General features: G+C 48.9%; 4 protein-coding genes across 4 annotated transcripts; 3 read left to right on the top strand and 1 right to left on the bottom strand.

The window, feature by feature from the left end:
* Nucleotides 1-289: 289 nt before the first annotated feature.
* On the top strand, nucleotides 290-952 carry N7487_011570 (uncharacterized protein; the record flags this gene model as incomplete). The annotated part of the gene is made up of 2 exons (XM_056879300.1): nucleotides 290-412; nucleotides 464-952. 2 exons carry the CDS (start codon nucleotides 290-292, stop codon nucleotides 950-952), a joined length of 612 nt encoding a protein of 203 aa, XP_056724619.1.
* A 3,082-nt stretch (nucleotides 953-4,034) lies between these two features.
* Nucleotides 4,035-5,885, top strand: N7487_011569 (ammonium transporter; the record flags this gene model as incomplete). Its single annotated transcript, XM_056879299.1, has 3 exons — nucleotides 4,035-4,146; nucleotides 4,209-4,540; nucleotides 4,620-5,885. The coding sequence occupies 3 exons, from the start codon at nucleotides 4,035-4,037 to the stop codon at nucleotides 5,883-5,885; spliced, it is 1,710 nt and encodes a 569-aa protein (XP_056724618.1).
* An 868-nt stretch (nucleotides 5,886-6,753) lies between these two features.
* Nucleotides 6,754-9,248, bottom strand: N7487_011568 (Golgi transport complex subunit COG4; the record flags this gene model as incomplete). The annotated part of the gene is made up of 2 exons (XM_056879298.1): nucleotides 6,754-7,965; nucleotides 8,016-9,248. The coding sequence occupies 2 exons, from the start codon at nucleotides 9,246-9,248 to the stop codon at nucleotides 6,754-6,756; spliced, it is 2,445 nt and encodes an 814-aa protein (XP_056724617.1).
* A 431-nt stretch (nucleotides 9,249-9,679) lies between these two features.
* On the top strand, nucleotides 9,680-10,820 carry N7487_011567 (SIR2 family NAD-dependent protein deacylase; the record flags this gene model as incomplete). The annotated part of the gene is made up of 2 exons (XM_056879297.1): nucleotides 9,680-9,802; nucleotides 9,855-10,820. The coding sequence occupies 2 exons, from the start codon at nucleotides 9,680-9,682 to the stop codon at nucleotides 10,818-10,820; spliced, it is 1,089 nt and encodes a 362-aa protein (XP_056724616.1).
* Nucleotides 10,821-10,924: the final 104 nt, after the last annotated feature.

Genomic DNA, 10,924 nt, shown 5'->3' with positions numbered 1-10,924 from the left:
TTCTCATGCACTCTTTCAGAGAATTGCAACACTGGCCGAGGCCGCAATATCACTAGGGGGCGTGGTATAGATTGTCATTCGCAGCCATCGTTCCCAGATACCATAAGCCAAACGCAACTGAGCTCCGGATCTTATACGAGATGGACGTAGGAAAAGATGCCCCATTCTACTATGTCCTGCCGCCGCCTCCTTGAAAGACATCCATCACTATATATCCCTTCCGGTCTCTCTTTCGCTATCCCACTTGGCTTCAAGACCTCTTGCCTTGAGAACAATATATCTTCGGATTATGGATTATGATGCACCCAATATTAACATTGCTGACGTGGAACTCGTTGAGATCATCAAACACATAGATAGGGCCTTTCTGTGCCGAGCCCGCTGGCAAGACAAAGACTGCGTGCTCAAAGTGGTAAGCGAGGAAGTCACACAGCACGCCTGCGATAGCTAACAGACCTGGTAGTTCCCTCCTTATAAATGGGAGAAGATCCACCCACCATTCCGTTCTATCGATCTTTTCAAAAATGAGAGCGGCGCATATAGTCGATTGAAGGCTCGAGGCTTTTGTGAACGAGGATCTGTGCCTGGCTTTTATGGGGTGGTTGAGAATATCGACCCCGAGGCGAAGGGCTGGCAACCTCACCTCAAGAAATTCTATGATGCAACTTTTCCTCGGAGTCTTGATCCCCAGTCTCGCCCAAATGGTGGTGTCCTGATGGAATATATTCCTGATGTGAACATGTTTGATATCTATAACTACACAGAGGAAAGAGCTCGCAAGCTCCATCAGCTCCTAATTGAAATCCACGAGGCTGGGATTGTACACCTTGATCATTATCCCCGAAACATGTTGATTCAGGGTGATTCGGATCGGGGACTCTGGATCGACTACGAACTTGCTCGAATATTTGGCCTGAAGCACTCAGAACGCCCCCGATTTTTTTGCCAATGAAAAAGAATTCATGGGTGCCTTCGTGGAAGCTTTGGTAATTTTGCCAATCCCAATTCGGTTTCAAGTTTCCGGCTGACTTTTTCTTTTATTTTTTTTGCAATTATAAGGCAGAGACCATAAGCTAGGGAAGTATAAAGAAACGCGGGGGATTTATTTCGAGTGACTTTCAAGGGCCGCAATGTTTTGGCAATCAAAGGCTTTTGCACCATTTCATCAATGTCTCCTTTTGAGAATGTCTGTTTAGCGGGAAAATACTCCCTTTTTGTCATCGTGCGGCTGATGCCAATTGCAATTTACCTCTAAGTCTTGGGGGATACCTTCCTTGATCATTCGTCCTGTCGGGGGGCCGAGTGGCTATACAAAGAAACACATGCCCGCAGTAGCATTAAAATAGGGATTTCTTTCATTACCATGTTTGCCTTAAGGAAACTTGGTTAGTTGGGGTATATGAAAGAAAATATTCCGAGCTCGAGCTAGCCAGAAAAAAAAAGATTTGGTTTTCGTAGGATAAAACAACGGAAGATAATCCTTACTTCAGTAGACCTCGGCCTCTCTGGTTCTTCACTTGAACCCGGGGACAAGACAACCATTCGATACATTATCATGATCTGGACTTGAAGCCACTTAGGGTTAATATGACAAGATGGCCTTTTATGTGGTTATTGAACTGTGATCGAAGAAGAATTGAACCACCTAGGTGTGGTTCCCTTGCCCGTGGAGTAAAAACAAATATTCTTTGGTGATATTATCTCCTGGGAAGAAAAAAGTAGTGACCGACGCAGGGATCGAACCTGCAATCTCTTGATTCGTAGTCAAGCGCCTTGCCATTGGGCCAGCCGGCCATGCTGTTATGGTCTTTCGGTCAAAATGTGCGCTGTAAGCGAGGCAAAATGTGGACCCACTTTTGACGGTTTTTATGCATCTCATTGGTGCATTCATCCTAGGTTATCTACCTGTGTAGGGTAGGTATCGAAAGTCGCACGATTTAAACCTATTGCTGTCTAGCTGGGAAGGGATTCAATTGAAGCCTTGAGAGGTGGAGGAGAAGAGGTAAGTATTAGAAAGGCGAGAAGATATCTAAAAAAAAAAAGACATCTATGAGGACTACAGAAAAGACATGAGAAGGCCGCATACACGGCGGACTGGTCATATAGTCGTTAATCCAGGTTTAGTATACGTTATTTAGTATTATTGTAGTAGTGGTGATGTCCTGGGTTTTGATTTTTGCTTTGGTGTTGAGGGTATAATTGGGATTTGTGAGGATTGTAGTGTCTTTGAAGCAATATATATATACTCGCGTGCTTTACATATTTTGGATTCTAAGCAATTCCCAGAAGCGAGAATGTACATATACTTCGAAGTCTGTATATAATCAAGCTATACAGCATACTCCGTAGAGAGTCTACTCCATACCAAAGACATGAAAATTTTCCAAGCTAGCCTCGCTATAAATACCCCAAGTGCGAAATGTATGGAGAAGTGTCTCGGCCCCGATGGAGGCTGAAGACCCTGGGAGTGGATCACCTAGCTGACACTGCAGAAAGTCACTGATAAGGGAAATAAGGTAATTTCTTCGAACATCCAGATAGAAGATCAACAGAAACACGTAAATATGACAATGTTCCCCCTTCTTCCTCTGCATAGAATTTGAATATTTGAATCGCACATCCCAGTTTACATCGAATACATTGAGTATTCTGGAGATAGGGTTTAAACTCCGGCATCGGTGGTGAGGAGCCGAACACGGCGAAGAAAAAATTAAAGTAGGAAGATGCCTTGCCGGACCCGTTCGGGAGAAAACGGAAAGCCAAGAGAAACCAAGAGGCGAAACGGGAGACCTTATCTGTCGCCAATCGTTGGACGCATTCCCACTTCGATACGCTAATACAAAAAGGGAAAGGCTTAGCTTACGGTCTGGACCCACTTAGTGCAAGTGGCAAGTTGGACTTTATCTGTAGCCAATCAGATGCATCAGAATACAGCGACACTCGTCCAATTGCTGGTGGCGGATAGGAATTTTATGGAATTTGAAGCTCTGATATCCGAAAGACAAGATAAGCTCCCTTGTTTCTCTTCCGATATCTCTACAATATGGAACTCCGACTCTATCCCCCCTACAACATAGGTATACTCCGTATGCCCTAGGCAAAAAAGAGAGGGGTTCACTGCAGGATACTTATGATAAGCTATCTATTCTTATTTAGATGAAAGGAGTTCATTTCTGAAGAATATATAAATATATAAGCAGTAGATCCATGTCCGCGGAGGCTGTGGAATCTACTTCCCCCGAAACCCCAGGAACTATTCCCCGGAGTTGAGTCACCTGGACTACGGTACATGGGATCATAATCTACATGTAATCTCCCCATTGTGAGAGCAAGTATATCCCTCAAAAGGCCAAGACTTGAACTATTGGCAGGGGAAACCCCATACTTATCATCCCTTGCCACCCTATCTTGCGGCCATCTACGCCGGGATGACGAGGGTCATAGCAATTGTGTTATTATGTTAATTGATGTATACAGAAATCAAATGCAAAGTTTATATTATATCCAAGACTTGAAAACACGGAGAGAACCAGAGACAGAGAGAGAGTGAGAGAGTGATATAGTATTATCGGGATTATCCCATTGCTATTGTCACAATCTCTGACCCAAGACCACTTTAACCACTTTTTTCCTTTTTTTTTTTTCCAATCCGATTTTCTCCCCCCAGCCGCGCCTTCCTACCAAATATTTTTATTACGGGGAAATTGTTTCATCTCCTTTTTAACTTTTTCAGTGCTAGGCAGTGGTTTTTGACTAGTGAAAGAAGAGAATATCTGTGTTGAAAGTGCTGAATTGCTTTTTCTGCTTACCATTTGATTTGACCCACCAGTGTCGATCTCGACTTATCTTTGGATTTTTGGTTCAGAAGAGTTCGGGTTTCCTTATTTTTATATTCGTGGCGAATTCTTCTCTTTTCCTTAACTTCTGGAACATCCTTATTTTATTTTCTCTTTTCCCTCTCCACACGACATTCGACAACCTTCGTTATATCCCCCCAATCTTGCGATCCTTGAAATCTTCGAGCTCCTTTAACAATGGCGTTTAGCGGGAAAGCCCCGTACGCCCCGGACTATGCCTCCTACAACTGGATTGGAGCTCCTGCCAACTACGACCTTTCGACCAACGCAGACTTGGGCGGCGATTCCCGTATGCGTCTATCCTATCTTATTAAGGGAATAATGGTCTAACATGGATTCCCTCGTTTATAGGCACCGAAAATGTGAACAAATGGTTTCAATCGGGTGACCAGGCCTATATCATCGTGGCCTCGGCCATGGTCATGATCATGATCCCCGGTCTCGGCTTTCTCTACTCGGGATTGGCGCGTCGAAAGTCTGCCCTTAGTATGATCTGGGCTTGTATGGCTTCTTTCTCGGTCGTGACCTTCCAATGGTATTTCTGGGGTTATTCACTGGCTTTCTCCCCAACCGCGACCAATGGTTATATCGGCAACCTGCGCAACTTCGGTTTAATGAACACATTGGCTGATCCCAGTCCCGGTTCTCCTTTAATTCCTAACTTGCTCTATGCATTCTATCAGGTACGATTGAACATTGGGAAATCATTGATCTGGTTTTTCTTTTTTCTTGGTCCTCAGGGTGCTAATTGTTAATCTCTAGATGCAATTCTGTGGTGTTACTGCAGCTATCGTTATGGGAGCTGTCGCTGAACGCGGTCGGCTTCTCCCTGCCATGGTTTTCGTCTTCATTTGGGCTACTATCGTTTACTGTCCGCTAGCCTGTTGGGTCTGGAACGTCAACGGTTGGGCATTCAAGTACGGCGTGCTGGATTATGCCGGTGGTGGTCCCGTCGAAATCGGTTCCGGTTTCACAGCTCTGGCCTACTCGATGGTCCTCGGTCGCCGACAGGAACGCATGATGCTCAACTTCCGCCCACACAACGTCTCTCTCATCCTTCTCGGCACAGTCTTCCTCTGGTTCGGTTGGCTGGGTTTCAACGGTGGTTCCTCGTTCGGAGCTAACCTGCGCGCAACCATGGCCTCCTGGAACACCAACCTGACTGGCGCCTTTGCAGCCATCACTTGGGTTCTCCTCGATTGGCGTCTGGCTCGCAAGTGGTCGATGGTCGGCTGGTGTTCCGGTACTATCTCAGGACTGGTAGCTGCAACACCCGCCTCTGGATTTATTTCTCCCTGGGCCAGTGTCGTTCTCGGAATTGTGACTGGTATCGTTTGCAATTACTCCACTAAGATCAAGTACTGGATCCGAATCGACGACTCTATGGATGTGTTGGCAGAGCACGGAATCGCTGGAATTGTCGGTCTGCTCTTCAACGCCTTTTTCGGTGATGACGCTATTGTTGGTCTGGACGGTGTCAACACCGGCACCGGTGTCGGTGGCTGGGTTATCCACAACTACAAGCAGCTGTACATTCAAATCGCCTACATCGTCGCTACCGCCTCCTACTCCTTCGTCATGTCCGCCATTATCGCCTACGGAATCAACGCCATCCCCGGCCTGAACCTGCGCGCCTCTGAGGAAGCAGAGCTCCTCGGTATGGACGACGACCAGCTTGGCGAGTTCGCCTACGACTACGTCGAGGTCCGCCGTGATTACCTCGCCTGGACCCCGCAGAACCACGACCAGCTCGCAGACGGCCACCAGGTCCCCGCCGCGCAGCGCTACGGCATCGGCGAACACAGCGAGATGATGCTCGGTAGCTCCCCGCGCGAGGTGATGCTCGAGGGCCACTCGCCCAATGGCGAGATCAGCCAGAGCAGCCGTGGCGGCAGTGAAGGTGACATCGGTCTGCACGAAATCAAGATCGCTCCTGCTCCTCGCCAGGCTGCTGAGCAGCATCCTGCCGAGGCACAGAGTGCTGAGCCTGTTGTGCTAAGACCGGTCCAAGAGAAGACGGAGAACTAATCAGCTCTATTACATTCTCCTGCTTCTTGCCCTTTTCCCCCAAACTCATTTTCCCTCCTATTTTGCATGGCATAAATTTTGCATACGCCATTCCGTCCAGCAAGCTTTGACTTTCTTCGCTTTTTCGCTTCTTTATCTCGATATCCCTTGAGCGTGCTTCCTTTTTTGCAATAAAAAGCCTGGGGCTTTTGCTATACCTCCAAACCCACTCTTCGACTTTCCTCGATCACCTCCACAACCAACTCTATACTACCGACTTCACATATCATCCAACATCTCACACTCCTATTCACCCTCCCCATCAACTCCCGCGCTACCAAACATACCTCAACTTCAAACCAAACTACACCTCCCTCGGGAAAAGCAACTTGAATTATGGTCTAATTTGGCCTGGCGCTCCATGGTTCTTTGTTTCTTTTTTATGGCCTGGTAATGGTCCGGGGATATTAAACTGGGTTTTGTACGTGTACACAAACTGCTTCGTGCTTCATTGAATTGCGAGGGAAATACCTTGCTATTTTGTCTATGTTTTCTGGTTTTGCGTCTGCAGTATAGAGCGAGACAGCCTGATTTACAAATTTATCTATTATCTAAGACTATTTTTTTTTAAAGCTCATTCTCTATGTAGATGGATGTAAGATATGTGGATATGTAGTTAAATATGGAAAATAACATGTCCATTGCGAGTCTTACATACAGTCTAGAACTCGATAACTATAATATAAAATCCCAAAGCCCAAACAACAGAAACATGAAATCAGAATCGAAACAAAGAAAACCAGTTAAATGAACAAAACATCAATCTTTACAGAATCCCCCCCATCAAAACAACCCTGAAACAAAAAAGACTTCGCTTCTCTCCAACCTTCTACCTTCTAACCATCCCCCTAACCCTAATCAAATCCTCCCTCCCAAGCTTCTCAACCACCTCGGCCGCAACCCCACCCCTCCGAACCTCATCCCACTCATCCTCATCCATCCCCATAACAAGCGTCATCTGCACACACCGCGCAAAGCATTCACGATATTTATATCTTCCCGGCGCACCAGCAACATACCCAACATCAACAGCAGCGCCAACAAGCCCGGCAACATCCCTCTCAAGTCGCGCCGCGCCCAGCGCATTAATCCGAGACCCGTAAGACCAAAGTCTCTTCTCCAGGAGACGGGCTAGATACGCGATCGTCACGCCGAGGACGCGGTCGAAGGCGGATGGTGTCAGGATGCGCGCGAATGGTGTTAACAGGTCGTTCCATAAGGATGTGAAGCGTGGCTTGACGAGTTCTTTGTTGTCGAAGGATGAGTTTGGACTGTCGGGTTCGAGGGTGTTGGGGTTTGGCGTGTATTCGATGTCTCGGAATGCGTCTGCTAGGATTGGGCGGAGGCGGGGTTTTATGGTGTTGTTGAAGATTACTTGGATTCCGTCCGTTAGGAGGTCGGTTACTTTGCTTTCGAAGGTTGTTGAGAGGGTTTGGAGGGTTTGGTGCACTTTTTTAGCGGTGCTTGGGCTGGCGAAGATCGTGAGGAGGTGGGAGGTTGCTTCTGTGGTTGTGGTGTCGGGTTTTGAACCCGTGTTGTTTTGCACGATCCGTCGGATGTAGTCGACTCCTAGGTCCAGGTTGTTGATTTGGACTAGGAAGGAGATTGTGGTTTGTTCGGCGGGAGGTCCACCTTGTATTGAGCGTGGGTAACACTCGTCGCGCATCTTGCGCTGGGTCATGCCGATGAAATCGGAGCCTAGGACTCGTGAGAGTGTCGGCACTACGTTTGTCACAACTGCTTCTTGGGAAGTAGCGAGTGACTGCTGGATGACTTTGTTGACGATGTACATTATGTCGTCGATGGCTGAGGTGATGTGTGGTGGGTCGGCTTTCAGTGGACGCTGGGGGTTCAGCGTGAGACCTGACGGGGACTCGTCTAGCTGGAAAGCCTTTTCAACGGAACGGCGGAAGAAGAAGGTTGTCATTGCGTTGAAGGGGGACACTAGGCGGTCATTGATCTTTTGGGCGAGAGGTGACTCTCGCAAGAAGCTGGGAAGCTCGAACCGCTTATCGTCGTCTGCTTCATTCTCACCAGAAGACTAGAGAAATTGTTAGTATTGGTATTGCAGGGGCAGAGGTTACAACTCACATTACATGTATCAGCCAGGAATCGACAGTACAGTGACCACCGACCCAGCATGATAGCCATTTCATTCAAGACACCATCGATCTCTTTCATATCTACTCCCTCCTCGTCGGCAGCAGTGCTCGCCCCCATGGCAGGGGATTGTGAACGAGCTGGGCCTGGTCGCTGCGCGGGCAGGAAGCTCTGCACCAAGAAAGTGAAAGCATAGGATTTGATATCCATCAATTTGCGATCCACGTGTCGTTCATCGCTCCAGGTATCAAGAATGATACCACCCTGTACATCAGCCTCGACCTGGAGCCGTTCGATCACTCGCCCCATCTTACGGGGACCATAGTGGTGCTCAACGAGTCCGCCATGGCCATCAATAATCTGCGCGATATGCTCAAACAGCTTGGTAAGCGCATTGGCATAGAAGAACCCATCCTTAGTCTGAGCACCCCCGGTAGCCCCGTTAAGGTTAGCCCGAGCCTTAGCCGCAACTCCCTGGCACACATAACGACCATAAACATCGAGTCCAACCTCAGAGCGACCAATAAGCGGGAAAAGCTTGAAGAACCGCGTAATCTTGGCCCCATCATTCTCCTTAACCGCCTTCTCAAACTCACGCAGGAACAGCCCGCACAGCGACTCCGCCGCGTTATCAAGCGTCACACTTGGTGGGTCTGGCACTTCGGCTGTAGGCACCATTTCCGCAGCAAATGCGCCATTGACTACCGAAGCCGGGATCTGAGCTGCACGGTGCAGGTAGCTGGCGGCGTTCTCCCAGTCCTGGGGTGCGCCCATCGACCCTGCCACGCCCAGCGCACACGCCTTGAGCTCGGCAACCTGCTCAACAACCTCAAGCGTGGCTTTCACCCGCGCCTGCTCGAGATCTAGCCGGCGGACCGCACTGGAGATCCGGTCGGCGGTGCCGGCGGCTTCGGAGAGCATTCCATGGCTGATGGAGCGGGTTGTGCTGGCGTGGGTTCCGATGTTGGCGCGCATCAGGTCCAGCCTGCCTAGCTCACGGGAGAGGTCTTTCTGGGATGTTACCAGGGCATCGAGGCGGGCGGTTACAGACGCTTCTTGGGTGTGTAGGTGGGACAACGTGGCTTTGATCTCGGCGACGGAGCTGGCGTTGAATATGTCGGGTTGTGGCGGAGGGGATGTCCCTGTGGGTGAGGTATTGATGCCTGGAGGGCTTTGGGATATGGCATCATGCCCATTGGCGGTTGCAGCCATTCTGGGCGCCATTGGTTGTCGCAAGTTGGTTTGTTGATGCCACGCCAGTTGTAGGGAGGTTGCAGGCGGTGAGAGTTGGTTTTACAGCTTCAAGCTTGAAGTTACTGTGCTACTTCAAGACCAACGGGAGTTTGGGACTCTGAATTGCTAAAACAAATAGAACTTGCCATACGTGCCTTGGACTTTTTCTTTGTACTTTGTTTGTCCTTTTATCTGGTGTTTTGATGTCGTTGTGAATCAGGCCGACGTCATTTTTCCCCACGCGCGCGATCCCATATCAATTGCTCTTTTTCTGTTTCCTTTCCTTTTTTTCCCCTGTTATCCTTCTCTGCTGCTCTTTTAGCGACCTTCATCTAAAAGTCTCAAGATTTGACTTTTTATCTGTCAAGCCCTCAACCGCCATCATCGGACGTCGCAAACCTAGACGTCCAAACCGGCGCACCATGGGCAACGAATCATCGACCCAGGTGGATGAATCCACATCCCCCACGGTGCTTGAGGCGCGCAACATCGAGGCGGTGGCCAAATATGTTAAACAGCATAATGTGAAGAAAGTTGTGGTAATGGTATGCAGCGTGAATCTCCAGAAAACAGTGCATTGAAGCTAACCAAATGCAGGTGGGAGCGGGCATCAGCACTTCAGCAGGCATACCAGACTTTCGCTCACCTGACACGGGAATCTACGCCAACCTGGCAAATCTAGATCTACCAGAACCCGAGGCAGTCTTTGATATTAGTTTCTTCCGGCAGAATCCCAAGCCTTTCTATGCGCTGGCGCACGAGCTTTACCCCGGACGCTATCGCCCGACCATTGTGCACTCATTTGTGAAACTACTTTACGACAAAGGGATGCTCTTGAAGCATTTTACTCAAAACATTGACTGCCTCGAGCGCCAGGCAGGTGTGCCAGGCGAGAAGATCGTCGAGGCCCATGGCAGTTTCGCGTCACAGCGCTGCATTGAATGCAAGGAGACCTTCCCGGACGACGAGATGCATCAGATGGTATCTACGGGCGAGGTACCCCACTGCCACAAGTGCAATGGCCTAGTCAAGCCGGACATTGTATTCTTCGGCGAAGCTCTACCATCCGACTTCTTTGATAGCCGCTTTCTGCCAGAGGAAGCCGATCTTTGCATTGTCATGGGAACTAGTCTATCCGTCCAGCCATTTGCCAGTCTGCCTTCGTTCGTTGGTCAGGGTGTGCCTCGCGTTCTCATCAACATGGAGCGTGTCGGTGGCCTTGGATCGCGAAGTGACGATGTGTTGGTGATTGGGGACTGTGATGCTGGTGTGCGCAAGTTTGCAAAGGCTATGGGATGGGGAGAGGAATTGGAGGCGTTGTGGGAGCAAAGCAATCCAGACCCGCAGAAAAGAGCGGAGGAGAATGCCCCGCTACAGACGCGAGATGAACGGCTGCAGGACGAAGTGGACCGACTAACGGAGGAGGTCGATCGAACTCTGGGGTTGACAGATGCGTATCAGAATAAAGTACGCGAAAAGCTGGAGTCACACGACAAGGCACACCGCCAATCTGAGGGTCTCGGCCATGTTTTTCCCCATTTGGCGCGTAAGCTGTCACATTGAGATGATTTCATGAAATGACTTTGATATGCAGAATAAGGCAGAAATAGGAGAGATCTTCTTTTATTACAGTGTGTATTATGTACATATATGGAGTGTGTAGATAT

This window comes from Penicillium crustosum (assembly GCF_028827405.1).
Source record: "Penicillium crustosum strain IBT 35664 chromosome Unknown utg000005l_segment0_segment0, whole genome shotgun sequence".
NCBI classification, from domain to species: Eukaryota; Fungi; Ascomycota; class Eurotiomycetes; order Eurotiales; family Aspergillaceae; genus Penicillium; species Penicillium crustosum.
This window is presented reverse-complemented; position numbering and strand designations above follow the sequence as displayed.